The 21748-nt window shown below is 53.0% G+C and overlaps 2 protein-coding genes across 8 annotated transcripts; one reads left to right on the forward strand and one right to left on the reverse strand.

The window, feature by feature from the left end:
- The first annotated feature begins 3604 nt into the window (after window positions 1-3604).
- Window positions 3605-12170, forward strand: ZNF692 (zinc finger protein 692). Of its 5 annotated transcripts, none has more exons than XM_033853732.2 (12): window positions 3605-3732; window positions 4409-4596; window positions 4879-4910; window positions 5254-5517; window positions 6058-6106; window positions 6199-6324; window positions 6667-6888; window positions 6976-7053; window positions 7151-7229; window positions 8700-8814; window positions 11450-11549; window positions 11692-12170. In XM_033853732.2, exons 2-12 carry the CDS (start codon window positions 4421-4423, stop codon window positions 11987-11989), a joined length of 1539 nt encoding a protein of 512 aa, XP_033709623.1. In that variant the 5' UTR covers window positions 3605-3732; window positions 4409-4420; the 3' UTR covers window positions 11990-12170. The 5 variants fall into 5 exon arrangements, with proteins under 5 accessions (XP_033709623.1, XP_073659039.1, XP_033709621.1 ...); XM_073802938.1 differs by having other exon boundaries at window positions 3691-3825; XM_033853730.2 differs by lacking the exon at window positions 3605-3732 and adding an exon at window positions 3893-3908.
- A 496-nt stretch (window positions 12171-12666) lies between these two features.
- On the reverse strand, window positions 12667-21396 carry ZNF672 (zinc finger protein 672). 3 transcript variants are annotated; one of them, XM_004326275.4, is made up of 4 exons: window positions 21165-21396; window positions 17357-17512; window positions 16538-16641; window positions 12667-15235 (listed from the first exon to the last, which is right to left on the reverse strand). In XM_004326275.4, exon 4 carries the CDS (start codon window positions 14995-14997, stop codon window positions 13597-13599), a length of 1401 nt encoding a protein of 466 aa, XP_004326323.3. In that variant the 5' UTR covers window positions 14998-15235; window positions 16538-16641; window positions 17357-17512; window positions 21165-21396; the 3' UTR covers window positions 12667-13596. The 3 variants fall into 3 exon arrangements, with proteins under 3 accessions (XP_004326323.3, XP_033709626.1, XP_073659042.1); XM_033853735.2 differs by having other exon boundaries at window positions 17202-17512; XM_073802941.1 differs by having other exon boundaries at window positions 16538-17512.
- Window positions 21397-21748: the final 352 nt, after the last annotated feature.

A 21748-nucleotide genomic window follows, 5' to 3' on the forward strand; every position in this document is an offset into this window, starting at 1 on the left:
ACTCGGGTGTGATTGTCCTCAGAACGCAGGCACCGCCCACTGATGGTCAGGGGGCGAGGACAAACGGGACAGGGCTCCTCGAGATGCTAATTGGCTGGAGAAAACAGATGCCGGACGTTGATTGGATGAGGGGGAGACAAAGGGTGGGAGGAAGGACTCGTGCATAGACTTGGGGCCTGAAAAGGTCTAATCCTGTCTGTGGGTCTCATGAAATTTGGGGCATAAACTGCCTGTGGAGTGCTCCTTCTCCACTTCAAATGAGCCTTCTCAGGATTTCGGATCACCGGTTTGTTACAACGCTGTAGCAGTTTGGCTCTTCTTGGACCAGGGGAGTGGAAGTTGGTTTTTCTATTTAGAGAGAAGATACTGAGAACTAAGAGGATACAGCAGTATTATTAGATATGGCTTTTCCCAAGGCAGGGGATAAGGAGGAAGCTAGGTTGCCATCTGGAGTCCAGGAAAAATAAATGTCATGAGGATAAATGTAATGCCCCCCATGGATCCCGTCGCCTAGCTCACAAGTTCTTCATAGGGAGACTTACGAACTTCCCGTGAAAAAAAAATCGGCAGTTTCAAGAGACTGTAAACTCTGTGTAACTCAACAGGGCTAAAGCTACAAAAAGCTCAAATTTAATCTTAACCTTTGCAATGGGGTGAAAGAATGGAACTCTTAAAGTCTCAGATTGGGCTAAGGTATCACTAAAGGCAGAGAACAAATATAGAGAATCCCCCCTTCCCCTCCATGCCAAAGAAGTTAGTGCTTCTCTTCAGGATTTATTACAAAGGATGAGGCTTGGCTCATCCCTTACTTCAATGATGTAAGAAATCGAAGAGAGGCTGAGAGAAAAAAAGAGGATTTCTTTGGAGAGGGTTACTGGAGGATTAAGGAGTTTAGAGCTTTATTATTTTGAACAGTATCAGACTGACAGAACCAAGAGTGTTCTTGGGTCTCAAATCAATAAAGAACTTTTTATTATCTAAGAGTAACCAAGAATTATGGAACCCGCTTGTGATTTCATCCATGGGACAGAGAAATTAGGATTTTGCAGATGTCTAGTAAGGGACCATGAAGGGAAAGAATAAAGTCTTTTTTTCTGTTTGTCCCCTGTGGAGTCCTGTTCTTTTGATTAATGAAAGATCTTCATTAATTAGTAAAGTATCTGGAATAAGGTGGGTGATCTTTCTTCCAAACTTATACTGGGCAGACAAATATCATGTTGAGTCATTGGTACCACAATGCAAGAGTATGATATCGGCAGGACATAGTGGCTTCATCCTAAAGGGTAGCTTATGATCGGACAGCATGTCATTTGGGCTGTTTAGGCCACAGAGGAGAAGCTTGGGATAGCCGACAATCATCATATACGAACAACAAACACACAAGCAAATAAGTTCCTAAACTGATTTCAGAGAACTATGAGTACTATGACGGAGAAGGAAGAAGACACAGTGGGGCAGAGAATGACAAAAAGGATCTGAGTAGGTGATCTTGGAGCTGAGATTTACGTAAGAAGGAAACAACACCATGAAGAGCTGGGGAGTGGATGATCCGGAGAGAAGGAACTCCCTCCAGCATGCTTGGTACATTTGAGAAATAGCAAAAAAGTGGGAATAGTAGGACGGAGTGGACAAAGTGAGGAAAGGTGGGGTGGCCGAGAAGCAGCCAAGGGCCAGACCACACAGGCCTTGAGGCCATAATAAGGGTTTGGGATTGTACTGGTAAACATGAAAGGTTTTAAGCAGGAGATTTGCTCCTTCCTGCTTTGTGAGGGTGAGAGTGGAAAGAAGCAGATCAATCTGGCAAACACTTTGCAGATGTGATTATTTTAGGATATTGAGTTGGAGAGATTATTTGGATTATCTAGGTCAGTCCAAATACCTTCACAAATGTCCCTATAAAAGAGAAGCAGAGGGAGATTTGATACAGACAAAAGAGGAGGTAGCAATGTGACCAGGGAGACAGAGATTGGAGTGATGTGGCCACAGGCCTGATAATGCCAGGTCATCATTAGAAGCTACAAGAGGCAAGGAAAGGATTTTCCCCTAGAACCTTTGCCGGAAATATGGCCCGGATGACAGCTTGATACGAACTTCCGGCCTCCATAACTATGAGTGAAAAAATGTCTGCTGTTTTTAGCCACCAAGTTTGTGGTGATGTTACAGCAACCACAGAAAACTAATACAGGTGACTTGGAGTAAGGTTTTAGCAGTATAGAGGGCCAGAAGTGATTGGATTCAAGATATATTTTTACAGATAGTATCAGCAGGACTAGCTGATGTATCAATATATGGTGTTGGTATTACAGAAGAGTCAAGGATCATTCCCAGGTTTTTGTTCTGAACAAGTGGGTGGATGATGGCAACATTTACTGAGATAGGAGAGGGGCAAGGATTGTTAAGTGTTATGTGTTAGCCACACTCATGTTTGAGAAAATATCAATTAGCTTTTGTCACTGCTCTCTATGTGCCAGGCACTGTTCTAGTTCTTAACTCAATTATCAGTGTAAAGTGGGCAGTTAGATATGAGTCTGGAGCTGAAAGAAGGCTAGGCTGGAAATATAAACTGGGAGTCATCAGTGTACTGTATTTAAAGCCATGGGGCCAAATACATCAAACAAGAAGAAATATAAGAGAGGACTTTGTCCAGGGCCAAAGCCCAAACCAGAGGACACTCAATCTGTTTTGCCTAGACAGTGGATAAAGATCCAGCAAAGGAAAGGAGGAGCCGATGAGGAGGGAGGAAAACCAGGAGTGTGTGAAGTGACAGAAGCCAACCTGTAGTGGAGGTTGGGGCGTTGCATGGAGGGAAATATCTACATTGTCAGATGTTGCTCTAGGGGTAGAGAGGCAGAGAACTGACCGCTGCCTTTAGCAAAGTGGCTATCCCAAGTGGCCTTGACAAGCGCCATTCCAGTGGCTCGGTGGAGAGAAAAGCTCCATGCGAGTCAACTGAAGAGGGAATGAAATGCGGAATAGTCCGCTGCAAATCTAGGCAACTTTTCGGATGACTTTTGACGGGAAACAGAGGGAATGGGCCGTAGGTGGTGGTTGCCTTGGGGGTCTGGAGAGGGCTCTAATTGGTTTTAAAGGTATCTGATTCTGGGGCTTCCCTGGTGATGCAGTGGTTGAGAGTCCGCCTGCCGATGCAAGGGGCGCGGGTTCGTGCCCCGGTCCGGGAGGGTGCCACGTGCAGCTCCGCGGCTGGGCCTGCGCGTCCGGAGCCTGTGCTCCGCAACGGGAGGGGCTGCAACGGTGGGAGGCCCGCGTACCGCAAAAAAAAAAAAAAAAAAAAAAGTGTCTGATTCTGCAGCACGTGTTTGCTTCTTGGTGGCAATTGGGTGGGGTGGGGGGAAACGAAGGTTAAGTACAAAGTAGGAACAACTGCAGAAGCCACGTCCCTGGGCAGGTTGAAGGGGCTGGGGTCGGCGCAAGGGAGGAGGGCTTCGCCCTACTTATTCCATTTCCCCATAACTTTGGTCACCAAGCACAAGCGGTTGCCGCGGAAGCGACCCGTCCACAGCCCCCGCAGGGCTCAGCAACGAAGCTGAACAATTCGTGTGGGAATCAAGGCTCCCAGCAGGCGTTGCGCTGGGCGGTTAGTGCGCAGGCGCGCGCAGCCAGCCTCCGACTCTCCCCTCCCCGGCAAGCCCCGGCCCCAGTTCCAAGCTGGAGCCACCGACGCGAAGGGGGACGGGTTCCTCTTAAAAGAGAAACGGAGGCGGCGCGCGCTAGGTGGGCCCCTGTCCTCCCGCCGCTCTCCGGGCCTGCGCGCGATGCTGGGGAGGCGCAGGCGCAGTCGGGATGAGGGCGGGTGGGGGCGCTCAGGTAAGGCTGGGGTGGGAGTGGGCCGCGGCGGGAGCTCTGGGCGGCCTGGGAGCTGCCTTAGGAATTGGCCCATCCGACGCAGTGTGAGTGTTCAGTGGGGCGGCCCGAGACGGAGTGGGCCCCAGACCCCCCCTTACCCGCCCTCCTGTCCCGGCTCCACCCACAACGACCCAACTATGAGGAGCTCTCCCAATGCACACGACCTCTCCTTCCCTCATCAACCAGTAAAGACCCATGCCCTTTTGAAGATGAAACTGTTACCTTACCCTCTGCCCCTTCCTAGTCGAAATTTCCTTACCCATAGCTCCAGTTCTTCACGTCAGTGGGCCCAGGATCAGGCCATTCTGACTTTGATGCAGTACCCCTGCCTCCCACCCCCAAGATACCCACCCCATAGCGCTAATTTACACGCCCTGTAATGGAAGCAGAGGCGGTTTGGACCCAGTGGCAGCGAATGCTATTGCAGTGGTTTAGTTCTGCTCCAATTCACCGTTGAGGAAACTGAGGCCCCAGCGGTGGGTGGAGCCGGGGCCTCTGGCCTCGGATCAGGTCGGCCCACACGCGTGTCTCCCCGACCCCGCAGGCCCTGGTACTCATGGCTGCCTCCCCTGCGGACGCGTCCCGCAGGCGGCGAGAGAAGCGGCGGCAGCTGGACGCGCGCCGCAGCAAGTGCCGCATCCGCCTGGGCGGCCACATGGAACAGTGGTGCCTCCTCAAGGAGCAGCTGGGCTTCTCCCTGCACTCGCAGCTGGCCAAGTTCCTGTTGGACCGGTTAGGGGCCGGGTCAAGGGTTCTGGCGGAGGGCACCCAGGCTGCAACACCCAGCACCCTACCCGCCCCCTTTCCCCCACATCAAGTGCTGGCCTGCTGCTCCTTCCCACTGGCAGATTTATCACTTCAGCAGTAAGGCCAGTGTGATTTGTGGCCTCCCAGGGTCTCCCCCCACCTCTTGGTCCAGGAGAATAGGGGACCCCGTAAGTGTGTGAATGCCCAGAGCTGAGGGCAGTTGGCCACATGGGCCCCCACCTGACCTGCCTCTTGTCCCCCTGGCAGGTACACTTCTTCAGGCTGCGTGCTTTGTGCAGGTGGGTAGGGAATGGCTAGGGGTAGAGGATTAGAAGCCAGAGAGAGAATAGGGGCAACAAGGAGTTGTGTGACCCAGAAACACCCTCCCTAAGGGGATTGGATAAGAGGGAGCCTTGAGTGAGTTTGGGAAGAGATGGGGGAGTTGGGGAGCCCGAGGAGGCAGCCTGTGGAGAAGGGAGCAATATCTCAGAACCCTGGGGTTTGGGCTCTGAAGAATGGTAAACTGGATTAGGGACCAGGGTTGCCCAGGGGGTGGGGGTACAGGGCTGTCTGAGTGTGGATCTCCAGGATGAGAGGAGAGGACCTCCCAGCTCACCCTGACTGTTGCCTTCACTGCTCTAGGTCCTGAGCCTGTGGCCCCCAAGGGTCTGCAGTATCTGGTGCTCCTGTCTCATGCTCACAGTCGAGAGTGCAGCCTGGTGCCTGGGCTGCGGGGACCTGGGGGCCGAGATGGGGGGCTTGTGTGGGAGTGCTCAGCCGGCCACACCTTCTCCTGGGGCCCCTCTTCAGGCCCCACATCTCCAGAGGAGCCCAATCCGGTCCGCCTTGCAAGTACTGGCCAGAGAAGCTGGTGCCCAGAAGCCAGGAGTGGGCCAGAGCCCGCAGGTAGGCTGGGGGAAAGAAGAATTATGGAGAAAAAGGAGGGAAAAGTGTTCTTGTCCCTGTAGCTCAGAACCCCATTCTTTAAAAATGATCCTTTCTCCATGGAAAAACTCTATGGTGACAAGGAAATACATCCTCAAATATACTTTTAGGTATGAAAAGCAAAATACAGAATTGGATGTATGGTATATTACCGTTGGTGGAAAAATAAGAGGAGAAGGGAAAATATTTGTATGTACTTATGAATGTATAGGATATTTCTGGAAGGGCATGTAGGAAACCAGGTTACCTGTAGGAGGAATGAGGTGGCTGGGGTATAGTATTGGAAAGGAGACTTTTCACATGGTTCAAAAAAAACCCCTTTTTTTTGAACCATGTGAATGTACCATCTCTAAAATAAAACAGCCGCTCCCACTCCAGTAGCCTCTGCCCCCTCTTCCTCCTTCCTAAGAGTCTTCCTACCACTTCAGACCTTAGAACTCCACCTGTCCTCATCCCTCCAATACAGGGTTCCTTCCCCTTTGACCCTACCTATGCCAACAGGTTTGGAATCTAAGCATGATGAGAGGACTGAGGAGGCCAGGTTGCCCAGGTGAGTTTGGGGTTGGGGGGGACAAGATAGACCTGGGTGGACAATGGGAGTGAGGGAGCACGACCTCATGCTTGCCTTCCTTGGACCTGCAGAGAGGTGGGACCCCCGCCAGAGGCCTTCCCATCCCTAGGAGAAGAAGACGGGGAAGAGGAAGATGAGGATGAAGAGGAGATGCTCAGTGATGCCAGCCCATGGACCTACAGCTCCTCCCCAGATGAGCAAGTTGGGGCTGAGGGAGGATGCTGAGCAGAGCAGGAGGAGGGAGGGGGTGACTGGCTGGGGAACCCAGAGCTTTGCAGACTTGAGGGAGGGGCTTGTTGGTGGAGAGGGCAGGGTAGGCTTTGGAAAAGGCAGAAAGAACTAGAGGCTTTGGATTGGGTGGAAAGGAAGTTAGGCTCTGGCGGAAAATGAAAGCTGAAAGTAGGTATGAACAGGGAGCCTGTGGTAGGGGTAGGGTTGTTCTGAGTTTGGGATCTTTGCAATTTAGGGGTTGGGGTTGGGCTGGGGCTGGCTGAGAATCCAGGGAGATAATGCCTTCCTCTTCTTCATTCTCCTTTCAGCAGTGAGCCAGATGCTCCCAGACCACCCCCTTCCCCTGTCACCCATGCACTTAAGGATGGGGAGATACCCCCGGCCCCTGCAGCTGTCCCAACTCCTCTTGCTTCGCCATCCTCATCAGCATCCTCATTGGGTTCTGGAGCTCCTCTGCCTGTGGAGGTCAGGATACAGCCAGAGCTCAGTGGGACCCCTCAAGCAGACCAGCAGACTGAGCCCCTGGCCAGGTAACCTGATGGCTGAGACAGAGGGCAGGGGCATCCTGGGACATGGCCCTCCCTCGAGGCCCTCTGCTCCCTCTTTGCTGCCCGTAGCCCTGGGAGTCAGGCTCAGTCTGCTCTGGCCTCGGCATGGGATGAGGACACTGCTCAGATCGGCCCCAAGAGAATTAGGTAGGACTGGGGGAAGTGGCTCTGGGTGGGGAAGGGAGCGGAGCGAGGTGGAGGAGAGCCTGCACAAGTCCTCATGCTTCCTATTCTCCTCCCCCAGGAAAGCTGCCAAAAGAGAGCTGCTGCCCTGTGACTTCCCTGGCTGCGGAAGGATCTTCTCAAACCGGCAGTATTTGAATGTGAGGATGTGAGGGGTACAGGTTGGGTTCTGTGTAGCCTCATGGGTGGAGGAGAAGGGCTGAAGGAAAAGCTGAGGCAAAGAAGCCTAGGGTGTGGGGGGAGTTCAGAGCCAGGGAGAGAAGAGTTGGGATGGACGTGCAGAGCTTGCCTATAGTTGATAATCACTAATCCAGATGACTAGTAGATAAGGCAGAAAACCAAGCCTCAGGTGCGCAGCTGCTGCCCACTACTGCTTGTTACACAGGCCCTCTGATGACCACATGCAGATGATGGTGGCATTCCTCAGGCTTTTGGGGTGCTAGTGACTATTCTAAGCACTTGATAGGTGTCAAGTCTTTTGATCTTCTCGGCATTCCTATGAAGTGGGTGCTGGTACTACTCCTGCTTTGCAGATGAGGAAACCAAGGAAAACAGAAATGTCAAGCATTGCCCAAGCCTTCTCATCTAGTGTGTCATGGTGCTCGGTTCCTCACTCCATCGGGCTGCCTCGCCCTGCTGTCTCATGTGGGTGGTCCTCATTCCAGGAGGATTAGGGGACAGACCTGTCCCCAGCCTCACTGCAGGAGAGGTTTGAGGCACAGAGAGAGAAGAGTCCCAGTCCCACACTCAGCCAGAGCTCTCACAGGGCTCTGAGGCTGGGAGAGGACCCAGACCCGAGGGATGGTGAAGCCTGGGTGGATGGGATTTGGGAGGGGGGAAGGTCCCCAAGTGGTGGTGAAGCTCTGGGCTTCTGAGAAGAACATTCAGCAGGGCTGGTCAGACATACTTGAGTCTATTAATGGAGGAGACTGAAGTAGCCCCCAGTAGCAGTTTAATTATGGGAAAATAGGATTATGGAGAAAGGGAAAGCGCATGCAACTTAGTGAGCCAGGATGTGAAATTAGACCAGATAAAAAGAGAAATATTTCCCAGAAATACTTGGGGAGTTAAGGTTGAAGAACACACTATCCTTAAAAGTATTCCAGGTTGAGAAGGAGTGTGTGTGTGTGTGTGTGTGTGTGTGTGTGTGTGTGCTTCCAAAGCAGATTTAGGAGAAAATGATATAATCCCATGGTGAGCTATTAATAAAAAGTAGGCCATCTGAGTGATATTGTTGTACATTGATTTTGATATCAAGGAGAATAATCATACCCATCAAAAAATGTGTTCCCATCCCTGGCAGATGGCAAATCCATAGTTAGGGAACCAAGAGTGTCACCAGAAGTGCACTTTTTTCAGGGACCTGGGCATTGCAAGGTGAGGTTGTGACAAAGAGGTGAGATAATGGAAGTTGAGGGCAGGATAGGGTGAGGGCAGAGTTTGGGGTCAGGAAGGGATGGGATTGGGGTGCTCATGTATAGGTGAGGACTGGCCAGGATGATATGAGCTGGCGGTGACAAGGAGAACTGTTGTGGGAGAGGGCAGAAGAGCCTGCCTGCTGGGTCAGCTCTGGTGGTTGCCCTGAGGAAACCATGTGCTTCCTCCCCTAGCACCACAAGAAGTACCAGCACATCCACCAAAAGTCCTTCTCCTGCCCAGAGCCGGCCTGTGGGAAGTCCTTCAACTTTAAGAAACACCTGAAGGAGCATGTGAAGCTGCACAGTGGTGAGTGGTGGAAGTGCCTCCTCACCTCCCCCTGTGGGTCCCTTCCCCTCCCTCTGTGAGTCCCTTCACCTCCCCCATGAGGCCAATCATCTCCTATCTGCAGGTCTTGTCACACTGCTCTGGGATAACTCTCACTCACACACTCATCCTGCACTCTCTGTGTGTTTAGATCCTCCCTGCTTGAAACTGTTCTAGGTGCTGGGCTACAGCAGTGAATAAAGCAGGCAGTACCCACCTAAGATGTCCACTCTAGTGAAGGGCTACAAAGAGCTGTGAAAGGTGCTTTGAGCAAAGACCTAAGTGAAGGGAGGAATGGAGGCTTCGCCACATCCACATGAGAGGCAGCACATGAGAGGACCCTAAACTGGCATCTGCGGGCCTGTTCCAGGAATGGAGAGGAGGCCAGGAGATTAGAAAGGAAGGAAGAGAGGTCAGATAGGTGGTAGGGGCCTTCAAGACCACCATCGGTTGGCAAATGTGATGGGCACCAGTGCGGTGGAGGGAGGGACAGAACTGATTTTAAAAGGAGCATTGTGGCTGCCATGTGGAGAATAGGGGATAGCAGGAATGTGCAGTGCACAGTGATAGTGACCTAGACAGTCAAGTTGATGAGAAGTGGCTGGAGACTGACAAGAGAGTGAAGATGGAGCCAGGGCTACTGTGGGAAGAACAGATTGTCCATGGGTAGGACTGTGGAGTCAGGGGTGACTTGGAGGGTTCCAGCCTGAGCCAACTGGGCAGAAGGTGATGTGGCTTCCTGAAAGTGAGGGAGAAGCAGGCCTCAGGAAAGGCACATGACATTTTATTTGGGACATGCTACTTAGGTATCCCAGAAAACGTGAATCTCGTGTTCAGGGGAGATGTTGGGCAAGAAAAAAGTGTTCATCATGAGCATATGGTGTTTAGAGCCATGGGTGGAGTGTTCCTACAGGGAGAGAGTGAACATAGGTAGAGAAGAGGTCTGATCAGGGCAGGTAGGAAGGGCAGCTACAGAGGTGCTGTTGAAGCAGGTGAAGAGAGCAGTATCTGAGGAGCCAAGTGGAGAAAGTGCTCCAGGGAGGAGGGAGGGGTGAGATGTGCCGGTGCTGCAGAGCTGAGTGAGATGAGGATGCGAACAGGCCACCAGGCAGGGCGATGGGAAGCCATCCTTGACCAGATGACAAAATGGCATGTGACAAGGGAGATGACAGCCAGAATGGACTGGGTTCAGAGCAGAGACGAGCTAAGGAAGTGTAGACAGCAAGTATGGACAACTCTTCGGAGTTCTACTGTGAAGACAAGCAGAGAAATAGGTGTAAGTTGGAGGGCTGTGAGCCTGACCACAGAGATGGGAATGATCCCACAGAGAGGAAAGGCTTGCTGATGCCAGGGTGGGTTGAGCAACCTTAAGTCGTTGAGGAGGGGTGTATCTGAGCACAGCTGGAGGGCAGCCACAGGGAAGCAGGGACTATTCACATATATGGGCACAGAAGCAAGTTGGCTGGTGGATTAGGTGGGGGGAGGATGTGGGCATTCTCTCCTGGCTCCTCTTCTTGGTGACTTATAAAACGAGGTCACTGCTGAGTGAGGTTGGTAGAAAGAGGAGGTCGTGTGGAAAATGCCCTTCTGAACTCTAGAAAGTGGGAGAGTGAACTGACCAAGGAGATGCAGAGGCATTGTGTGTGTGCGGCGGGGGTGAGGCTTGACACTTGTAGTTGTGTGTGGAAGGAGAGCTCAAAGTGGGGTGAGGGTGGGGTGTTGTAGGTTGTGTTTCCGCCCCCCTTGGCGTACGTGTGCCGGCCTGGATCAGGCCAAGGGTTGTGTTTGTCCTGAGTTGGGCTTTAACCGAGCAGGCACAGCTGAGGAAGAGAGGGACAGGTGAGTTGGTAGTGTGAGTGGAGGAAGGCTACAAAGATGCCCTGGAAATGAACTGGGCAAAGAGAGGGGAGGGGGACAGTGGGAAGGCAGTGGGCTGCTGGACCGGCAGCCTGGAACTGTGGGATAACTGTAACAGGACAAGGTAGGGGGCCCTGGCTGGAACTGGGATGTCTGAAATTGTGATTTCAAGGTGGTGCAGTGATGGGGCATGACCTGGGAATGGTGGCTGAGAAGGGCTGTGGGGGGCGGCCAGGTCAGTGAAGGTCAGGGAACAGGGGAGGGGAGTGCTGGACATGTAGAAAACAAACTGACAGCAGTGGTGATGGCTGAGGAGGGGGCCTGGAGCCAGAGCTGTGTGGAGTGCGGGAGCGTGATGGGGATGAAGGCTGTAGGGGTGTGTGCGTGTTCTGATGGCAGGGTATACAGAGCAGCAGTGGTTCAGAGGTCTACAGGATGCCATGAAAAGCAAGGCTACCTCCTCTGCTGCAGGAGGTGTAAGAGAAAAACCACAGCAGGCCTGTGAGAACTGCTGGAGACGGGCGATGGGCAGGTGCTGTTAGAGCTGGCAGGGGGGCAGGTTCAGGGAGAAAGGAGAGGGGATTGGCTCTTGACACCCACAGGGCGTCTGACAGGTCACACGGCACTGTTGGGGGGTGGTGGGAGGAGTGAGATATGCAGGCTGAATAGGGACAGTACTCCTTTGGGGGACAGTGGGGGTGGACCAAGGAAGGGCCTCAGCTTGGGGATGGATGCTGGGCTGTCCCCCATGTGCCCACAGATACCCGAGACTACATTTGTGAGTTCTGCGCCCGGTCTTTCCGCACCAGCAGCAACTTGGTCATCCACCGGCGCATCCACACTGGAGAGAAACCCCTGCAGTGAGTGTGGGGAAGAGAGCCCGGGGTGGGGGGAAATGGGGAGGTGCTGGCAGGACATCTGGGCAGTTGGGACCAGGAGGAACCCCTGGGGAAGTCAAGATGGGCTGAGGCCCGTTTCTTCCCCCTGCTGTCCCTGGCTCAGGTGTGAGATCTGCGGGTTCACCTGCCGCCAGAAGGCGTCCCTGAATTGGCATCGGCGCAAGCATGCAGAGACGGTGGCTGCCTTGCGATTCCCCTGTGAGTTCTGCGGCAAGCGCTTCGAGAAGCCAGACAGTGTCACAGCTCACCGCAGCAAAAGCCACCCCGCCTTGCTCCTGGCCCCACAAGAATTAGCTGGTCCATTGGAGTCCTGTTCCAGCATCCCTGCCCCTGCATCCCTGGGGACCGACGAGGGACCCAGGCCCTCTCTGGCTCCTCAGCCTCCCACACTGCTCCCTTAGCAGTGAGCACTCCCCAGAATTTGGGGAGCCAGGGACTGGAAAGGAGCAAGAAGGGCCAGATGACTGGTCCCTGGGGACTAGGGTGATGGGGAGTGCAGGGCAGGGGCAAGACTGTGCTCTAGGGGAGCCAGGCTACTTTAGTCTTCCTAAAGGACAGAATAAACCCAGTATTTTACATGGACGTGTGTGAGCAGAGCAGCAGAGCGAGTGTTTTGGCACCTGAGGTATAGGAATCTTGATTCCTTTGGAAGCAGGCTCTCCTGGAATGTGCCTGAGTGCACCCTGAGTGCAGGCCTTATTCTTCTCTCTGCAGACCCCCACCTGCACCCACCCTGAAGACCCAGCTTTCTTTCCCAATTCGCTTTGGCACTCCTTCCACTCTTGCATTCAAGCAAGGCACTAGGTAATTCCAGAGGGTTGGGCTGGAGTAGGATTAGAGGTATGTGTTCCTGGGCCACATCTGTACTCTCCACTAACCAAGAGAACCAAATGTATAGGGGCCCCTAAAGAGTCTTGCCTTCCAGTGCAAAAATGAGGGGCCTATATGTGCGAGATTGCTGAGCTAGCTTGGGAAGGGACCAGAGACCTTGGAATTTTGAAAGGGCCTGTCTCTTGCGTGACTCCTGAAGTCTGCAAATACAGCAGCCTCAGGTTTGACAAAGGGAGCTCTTGGCATCTGGAACTCAAATAATTCTTTATTTCACCACCTGCAAGCAAAAAAATCGCTGGCCAATTACAGGGAATTTTCATCCCTGCACTGTGGCCTCTGTGGAGCTCAGTTTCCTCATGGCTGCAAGCTTAATTTGTGTATAGCGTTCTTACTGCACTTGGCAGTGCCCAGCTTTGTGGACCCATGTGGTCTTGACTCAGGTCCCAGGGTTGATGTCCCCCACCTGGAGAACACTGTCCTGAGAGGCACCTTGATCTGAACACCAACAGGTCTGTCCCATGGGACAGGTGGGCAGCCACGCTGAGAGCTCCTGCCCACCTTTACATGGTGTGAAGCACTTCTCCGGGTGCTTCTGGCGTGGAGATATCTTTCAGTGAAGTGAGCTTTCCCACTATCTCTCTGCAAATTTCCCATCTCTCAGAAGCTGAGGGAGAAAGCAGCAGAGAGACTAACAGTCAAGTGAAAGGAAGAGGCAAGAAAACCACAGGGCCTGTGACTCCAGCCACATCTCTGGTCATTAACTGAAGAGGCAGTACACCAAAAGTATCTAGAAAGAAGAGGTAGAGGACACTCAGGCTGGAAAAAGGAGATGGGACAAGAGAAGACAGGATGCTGATGGGAAAACAGGAAACACCTGAGAGCACAGCAGCAGGGATGGGACACACCAATACTTGGGCGCTCTCCCACGTGTGGGGTCTGGGAGGTTCCCCCTGTACCTACACCTCAGAGGGGGAGAAGGACAGACAGAGAACAGGCAAAGAGCTGACAGAGGAAGCAGGTGTAGGGGTGCAGCGAGAGGCCAGGTGAAGTGCTACCAACAGAGATGGAGAAAGGTAATATGCCACGCTGTCTTTCCACAGAACTCCATCTGCGAGTTGTCCCACCCATCCCTATGGCACTAGGAAAGTGCTTATCAAGCCCACTCCGGAGAAGACTCTCAGCAAGTCTTTCTCAACTGAGACACAAAAAGCCCTGGCTTTTCCTGTCCTGCTTGCCCAGCAAAGATGAGGGCAGTGCCCGCCTTGGCCTCAGTGGCAGCGGCAGCTGTAGCTGCGGCGGCGCGAGCACGTGTGTGGGCCCGCTGGTGTTGCGACAGGGAGCGGCTGTGGCTGAAACACTTGCCACACTCCGCACATTCCGCCGGCCGCTCGCCCAGGTGCGTTTTGCGGTGCAGTGCCAGCTTGGAGCCCACGCTGAAGGCTTTGCCACACTCAGGGCACTTGTGGGGCTTGTGGCCGGCATGGTTGCGCCGGTGCACGTTGAGGTTGGACACGCACGTGAAGTGCTTGCCGCACAACTCACAGCGGTAGGGCTTCTCGCCTGTGTGTGTGCGCCTGTGCTTTGTGAGGTCCGAGCGGTCGCTGAAGCAGCGGCCACACTCGGTACAGGGGAAGGGCCTCTCGCCTGTGTGGATGCGCTGGTGCACCACAAGGTCGGAGCGCTGCCCGAAGCCCTTGCCACACGTGGTGCATGCGTGTGGCCGCTCTCCCTGGTGGCTGCGCCGATGGCGCAGCAGCGTGGAGCTCTCACTGAAGCGGCGCCCGCAGTCGCTGCAGGCGTAGGGCTTCTCGCCCGTGTGCGTGCGCTGATGGCGCACCAGGGTGGCGCTCTCCAAGAAGCCCTTGCCACACTCTGGGCATTTGAAAGGTTTCTCACCCGAGTGCGTCTGCAGGTGTCGCGTTAGTGTGGAGCTCTTGCCAAAGCTCTTGCCACACATACTACATTGGTGTGCGTCCGAAGTGCCTGGCTGCCGAAGTGTGGAGTCACCAGGGCTCCTGGCCGTGTGGACACGCAAATGGCTCCGAAGTCCCGCACCGTTGCGGAAGGCCCGCGGGCACTGAGTGCAGCGATGGAGCGTGTCAGCGGGCACGGCCGGTGTCCCCCACGGGTGTGCCCGTGCCTGGTGGAAGCGCAGTGCGCTCTGGCGGAAGGCACGAGGGCACAGCGGACAGCGGCGCGGCAGCTCAGGAGGGTGCCAGTGGCGCCTGTGCAGCAGCAGAGCCGGGAGGTGTGGGAAGCAGCGGCCGCAAGCTCGGCAGCGGCAGGAGCGGCTGCGCCGCCTGTGCGCGCTCTGGTGTAGGTCAAGGCGGCCGCTGTGATGGAAGCTCTGGCCACACTCATTGCAGATGTAGAGCGTCTGGCCCGCATGAGCGCGTCGGTGCGCACGGAGGTCTGCGGCCTGTGCGCAGCGCTCGCCGCACTCTAGACAGCGGAAGCGGCTGTCGCCACCATGGGCGCGCTCATGCCGCAGCAGCACCGAACTGTAGCGAAAGCTCTTTCCACACTCACTGCACCCATAAGGCCTGCCGGCTGCTGCCTCTGAGGCAGCAGCGAGCATGATGAGGGCCAGGCCGGGCGCCCTCAGGGTGCAGCGTGCCACTCACACTCTGGAGTCCACCTCCTCCAGCTGAGAGTTATTTTCAGTTTTCTTAAGGCCTAGAAAGGGAACGGTAGCAGAGGGAAGAGAGGGAGGCCCGGAAAACTGGTCCGCGGATTCCAGGGTTCCTTCTCTCACAGCAGGTGCTGTGGCTGTTTCAGAGGTGGGCTGCAGCTAGGTTTACCATGTGCCGTGAGCCCTGCAGGGAGAAGGTCACTGTGAGCCCCAGCAACATCTATGACAGCTACACCTTGGGGAATGGAGGGGCAAGCACAGGCTCCCTGTTTTCTGTACCTTCCCCAGCTAGACCATCTCTGGAGTTCCATTCTCCAAGAGGAGGCAAAGCCATGGGAGTCCTAGAAATATGGGGGGGGAGGGGTCCTTGTGCCACCAGGAAGGGCAGTAGGGACTCAAGAGGGGAGCCTTCCTCCAGTACACTGTTCGGGAGGGAAGGAAGGGTGTCCAGCTTGTTTTATGACCTTAGCCCAGGGACCTAGGCCTGGAGATGCACTAGGGAACGACCAAGGAGGGATGGGTCATGAGAAGTCCCCTGGGCCTAAACCACATCAACACCTTCCTCTGAAGACCCAGGGTTTCCTGAGTAACCAGTGTGAACCCAGCCAGGCCTGGGTTGGAAGCGGTGAAGCATAAACCTATCCAGCAGCAGCCTGGGCAAAAGGCTCAGGAACGGCTGGGATCTGGGCAAGGGAAGGTATCTGAGAAAACCCAAAGTATTGCTCCTTGGCTTTGGACAGCACCTGATACACAATCATACCACATCAGTACACAGCCTCAAAGTTCTGTGGCCTAGCCTTGAGAAAGCAACTCAGGACCCAGGAAAGGGGTAAAAGGAAGCATGGATAATTCACAAAGAATATTATCAAAAGTTGATGGCATTATCAAAGAAGTGATCTTCCCATTTCTAGGGAAGGCTGGGGAGAAGGAAGGGACATCCTTTCTAATTCTCAGGGCATTCAAGTTGTTTGCAAACATTCTGCAGACTCTCCTCATTGCCCCAGCTCCAGGGATCTGAGAACCTGGAGTAGCAAAGAAGCCCCTTCATGGGGATGGAATCTGCTCTGCTGTTTTCTTTATCTCAAGTGGTATCCCTGAATCCTTCTGACAAGTTGGTCCAGGTGGCTCTCTGTGAGCAGGGTCAGCATTTGTGCACAGAACCTCCTATGCCCTTTATTTAGAGCACAAATTGGGCTGCTCTCCTCACCTGACTGGCCTCACCACTGACTGTTCCCCTCAAGACCCATGGATCTGTCCCCAGTTCAGTTCAGTGGGACACGGGAGACAGGTATAGTCACTATAAGTTATAGGCCATGTCACCCAACAGATCAGTGAGAGTAAGCAAATAAAATAGTCATCAGTCACTTTCTTATTAGCAGATGGAAACTCAAATACCCAGAGCTGTGGTTCAAACACCCCATAGATGGGGTCCTCATCTTTTGGACGCAAATAGGGTCAATTGAAAAAAGCCTTTAAAACTACAGACCTGCAGGGGTGGGCTCTGAAGCTTCTGTTCCCCTCCTTCTTGGGAAGGAGTGGTGGATATAGCATGTTCTCTCCCTGTGCCTCTGGAGCAGGATGTGCTGTGCCCTGCAGGAAGGATAAAATAAGAGGGACAATGTGAATTTAAACTGAGCAAAGGGGACAGATGCAGGTAGAAGAGAAAGAAGGAAACATTTCTTGGAAGAGAGTATTTTTAAAATGGATATTTTCAAATATAAAAAACTAACAAGAATAGTACCACAAATCACTCACTCACCTTCAGCATCTATTTACATTTTGCTATTTCGTTTCATCTATGACACTCCCCCCACCCTACCCCAGCCCATACACTATTTTTTTTGGGGGGGGGGGTGTCTGGAGTATTTTAAATCCTAGACATCTTATTCAAAGAGGATGAGTTTTAAACAAAATCTGCAAGCAGGGGCAAGAGCCCCTCTGCAGACCTGAGAGCAGACTTTAGAGGGAGTTTCTTGGTTCTTCTAGAGACAGTTTTCAGCCCAGGCACTTGCTTGGGCTGCTAATTATAGCTGGTCAAATTCAAAAGAATGTTTGGCCTTGTGTGAATACAACCTTCTCTCAAGGGTCAGTGGTTGATCCCAAATGGCAAAGAGAGCAATGCTTATGTCCTAGTGAGTATTCCCCCTCACCTGAGTGTCTCTGGAGACCCTGGCACCTCTCAGGCCAAGTTTCTGGGATTACACCCTCTGCCAGGCTACTGCCTTCAAGGGCACATGCCCAAGGAAGGAAAGACAAATGCACAAATGAAAACACACACACATAAATGACATATAAACAAAGATACCATTTTGCCCCATCACAGACATGGAATAAGAGACCCTGGTCAAGGGTGCGGGTTTTGTGCTTGAGTGCCAGGGTGTATCCTTCAAGTCTCTCTTCTGTACCTCACCCCATGCTGGAGCTTGCCCTGGAAGGCAAGGGTCTATGCTTGGGAAGAAATCTGAAAGAAAAAAAAAATATTACTGTGCCAAAAGAAGAACAATTTCTAGACTGTCCTAACCATCATTTTCCTGATTGAGTTCTGAAGTTGCTATACCACCAAATTTCTTTGATTTTTGGAAAAAAATAAGTACAAGGGAGGCTTCGAAAGAGGGAAGGGGGTAATTACGTGTGAATTGATGAAAAGTCCTAATTGTTCAATACTTTAAAGTATTTTAGTACCTTTCAAGTATTTAATACTTACAAACTTATTATACATAATTAATAAAAGACAATTACTAAGAAGATAAGCTAATGGCAAAAATTAATATTCACAATAAATGTTTCGTATACCATGAAACTTTTTTCTTAATAGATATTGCAGGCATTTCATGCCATATCTAACTGTTCACAGGAGTGTTGGACTTAATCAGGATTTAGTACATTTACTAACAATCTACTGTGAGAGAAATGTAGTTCTTTTTCTTCTGAGTTGTGTTGTTCAGTCAGTATAAAGATTTTCCTCCCTGGTTATCTCTTCTGCCAGGCCAACATTTCTGGGGCAAGTGATCATCTCACAATTCCTCCATCTTGAAGCCAGAGTTGGATAAAACTGGTCTGGGCTGCAGGAGTGGGTCTGAGGGCTGTCTCAGCTGTGCTGTCTGCTACAGTGGCCACAAGCCACATGTGGCAACTGAAACTTGAAATGTGGCTGGTCCAAAGTGAGACGTGCTATAGGTCAAATACACTCCTAACTTCAAAGACTTAGTATGAAAAAAGAATACAAAATATCTCATTAATAATGTTTAATGTTGACAATATATTGAAATAATATTTTATATATATTGGGTTAAATGAAATATAGTTTTAAAATTTATTTCACCTGTTTTTAAGAAAAGTGATGATTACAAATGTGGCTCACATTTCTGTTCTATTAGATAGTGTTTGCCAAATGGCCTTTCCAAACCCTGGAACAATGTACAAAGGGAGGCTGACCCACCTCACAGTCCCTGAAGGGGACTGCATGGGAAGAGGTCACCAACTGCCCTGACCCTTAGAGCCTCAGTAACCAGAAGACAGCCACTCTCCTCATCTCCTAAGATGTGGGGCTCTGGCCATACCCTCCAGAGGGCCCATCTGCTCTTCAGGAAAGTGAATATCCGTACTGCCATCTAGGAGACCTGGTTGGGACTTGGGGTTATAACTCATGCAAAGCCTATCACTGCTGCTCTCCAGTTATTACTAGCATCAGTACGGAATGGCTCTCATATGTTTCTGTGTATGTACCCCTTTCATCCTCCCAGTAGTCCTTTGAGGTGGGTACTACTGGTTACCCCGTGTGACTTGAGGTTCCCCTGTGGTGCAAGCTCATCCAGAGCCACAAGGACGGCAGGTGGGTCCAGGGACAGGAAGGGGATGGCAGGCTGGGAGGCCCGTCTCGGGCTCTCCCCGATAGTCCCCAACCCTTCCTGGCCCTGGCCAGCTGGCAGCAGTGCAGCAGGAAGCCCCTGGCGGCCCCAGGGACCACCATGGGACCGGGGCTCACTCTGTGTACTCTGCGGTGGATTCCTTTGCGGTCCTGGTAGAGGAAAGGAAACGGTCAGCCTAAGAAGTGGTTTGGGGAGCAGTAGCTGCATTCGGGAGAGAAGATTCTTCTGCTGGCCTCTCCATATATACTTAACCCCCACCCTGGTCCCAGTCCTAAAGTCTGTTGCCCAGCCCTAATGACAATGTAGTCTCCAGGACTCTGAGACACCCCTAGAGGCTGCTGAAATTTACATCCATCTAGAAGCAAATAACCCACTTCTCACTGTTGGGAGGAGGAGGGGGGAGGAACTGGATGGACGGAATCGTTTCCCTGACCCTCTGGAGCCTGCTTTGGGGCCTTTCCACTTGTAGTTCTTTCTACCTGAAAGCCCTTTCTCCTCCTTCATTCAGGGCTCTGCTCCAATAATCCCTCCTCAGAGAAGCCCTATTAGCACCTTCACTCCTCCAAAACAGTGATTCCCAATCTACTCTGGAAAGGTTTCGGTCTCTTTTCTAGGTGAGCATGGGGTATGAAATCCAGAGCACCAGAATGGCCAGTGCTCACTTCCCTTTTTCCCATAACAGAAACAAGGTCCAGTACTTTAAAAGACATTGCCCCTTCCGGCTTCGGATCCAGTCTGACATGTTTAAGGAGTTGGTGGAAACAGGAATGACAGCTCCCTCCCCATTCTAAGTACCCAAGCCCGATCATGATCCAAACAGATTCTTTTGCAAGGTTTTTTCACAAAGATTTTCCTGTGAAATCTGGGAAGTGTGGAGAATGTATGTATGTTAACAGGGAGAGAACATAGTAGGATAGATTATTCTCTATGTTCCTTTCACACATGGGCAAGACTACAGCCCAGAAGAGCCAGGGGAGCCCAGAACTGGGATGAGGAAGGGACTATATGGTACTTTTGCACTCTTCCTATAGGCCTAGCAAGAAGTTGGGCACACATAAGGCATCTAATACTTTTTTTAAATGATGTATTAATCTGGAATACAATTCTTTCAAACGTTAGGTTCCTGGAGGAGAGGGTGTCTCTCTAGTCATCTTATCCTCCACAGCCCTATCTACTGCATATACTGCAAATACTCTGGCTTGGTTTACTAAGTCCTTAACTGCAACCTGTGTAGGAGACCGGAGAGGCAAGTGTCCAAATTCTGGGTCTTCCATTACCAGCTGTGTGACCTTGGACAGGGGACGTGGGGTGTCTAACACTCCTGCCTGAGAAAACTCAGTAAAGGAAGCTGCGATCATGTTTCCTATGAAAAGAGGGAAGGTGTTAAGTCTGAGAACTGCAGTTGCCGAGTTTTTAGGATTTACTCTCCCCAGGTAAATTTTATGGAACCCTGAAAAAGAGGTCTGACTCTTACCACCTAAGCATCCTAAACGTTCTGCAAGACCTTTTTAAAGTCTTTTCCCCCCGACCCACCCCCCCAAAAGAACACTACTTAACAGGATTAGAGCAGTGTGGGGCTTTCGTAGATCCTCCCCACACACCGGCAGCTTCGAGAGTAAGTAGTGACATTGGTTACTCATTTTAAGACTTGGTGCCTAGTACTTAACGGGAGCTGAGCACAACTATTCGAGGAATGAGGAACGCCCCACAGGAGCAGGTCGCCTTCCCTGGCCCTCCCGCAGCGCAGCCAATCCCGGGTTCATCAGTCAGTTTTCGTCACGAGTTACTGGTCAGATTCTCCTTGCACGAAACTTCCCACCCCGGGCCCACCCCAGCTCTTCACACTTGGCGCCAGCCCACGCGAAGGACAAGACAGGGCACCAAAAACGTAGTGGAGAGTAGGGGGCGTTTAACATCGACCGAGCCCAGAGGCTGCCGCTGCCCTTTTAAACTGACTCAGCCTGGCGATGTCCGCATCGTGGGGCCGCCAGCCACGAAGGTCACCAAGGGAGGACTGGCGAGGACATACGGAGGGCAAGGCCTGGGAGGAGCAGGCCGCGAGGCAGCAGCGGGCGTGCGCCGGCCAATCGCTTGCTCCGCTGCGGCACCGCGTCACTCGTTGCCGGGGCGTCGTTCTCGACGGCTGCAAACCCTAGTCGCCCGGAGCGGAGGGAAGAAGCCGGGCGCAAGTTGGGGACCACTGCCCGGCGCTAACCCTCCCTCCCGGCCCTTCGGTCCCCTCACCGGTCGCCGACTGGATCCTCGGACACCGCGCGGCTCGCACTCAGCTGGCTCGCCGACCCCAGCCTGCCGCACTGCGGGACTGGGGCGGGGAAGGGAGGGAAGGAGCTGGCGGAGCGCGGGGCCGCCGAGTGGGGGGAGCTGGGAGGCGCCTCGGGATTGGGGGTCACGCTCCAGCCCCGCTCTCCCGGGTTGGCCAGTGGTGTGCCTCATGAGGGCCGCGTCACCGGTTGCTGGGAGGACTAGGAGACGTAAGAAGGCTCCACTAAAGGTTCAGCCTCGCCTGCCCAAGCCAGAAATCCCAGTAAGGGGGCGGAGCTAAAAGGCGGAGCCTAGGGAGACTCCGGTCCCGCCTCCCTCCCTTGTCGAGGCCCCGCCTTCTTCCCAGGCTTAACCAGTCCCTGCCTCCTCCTTTGTCCACGTCCCCTCCCAGGGTCTCTTCCACCCGAATCAGAGGAAAAGTCGCTGACCCACGTGCACCGCCTCAGCATCCAGTGGCTGGGTCCAGATGCCCTGTATGGTCTTCCTGCGGCTCACAGGCGCCCGCTGGGTCGCCAAAGGGGGTCCCCGCGGGTGCTACAGCCGGG

This window comes from Tursiops truncatus, chromosome 3 (genome assembly GCF_011762595.2).
Source record: "Tursiops truncatus isolate mTurTru1 chromosome 3, mTurTru1.mat.Y, whole genome shotgun sequence".
In the NCBI taxonomy this organism is placed as follows: Eukaryota; Metazoa; Chordata; class Mammalia; order Artiodactyla; family Delphinidae; genus Tursiops; species Tursiops truncatus.

Excerpts from the sequence above, each read along its gene's own strand:
- ZNF692 (XM_073802938.1), top strand. The coding sequence starts at position 3,802 with ATGAGGGCGGGTGGGGGCGCTCAG. Across the intron at positions 4,597-4,878 it reads GCCAAGTTCCTGTTGGACCG|GTACACTTCTTCAGGCTGCG; the intron begins GTTAGGGGCCGG and ends TCCCCCTGGCAG. Across the intron at positions 5,518-6,057 it reads GAGTGGGCCAGAGCCCGCAG|GTTTGGAATCTAAGCATGAT; the intron begins GTAGGCTGGGGG and ends CTATGCCAACAG.
- ZNF672 (XM_004326275.4), bottom strand. The coding sequence starts at position 14,997 with ATGCTCGCTGCTGCCTCAGAGGCAGCAGCCGGCAGGCCTTATGGGTGC.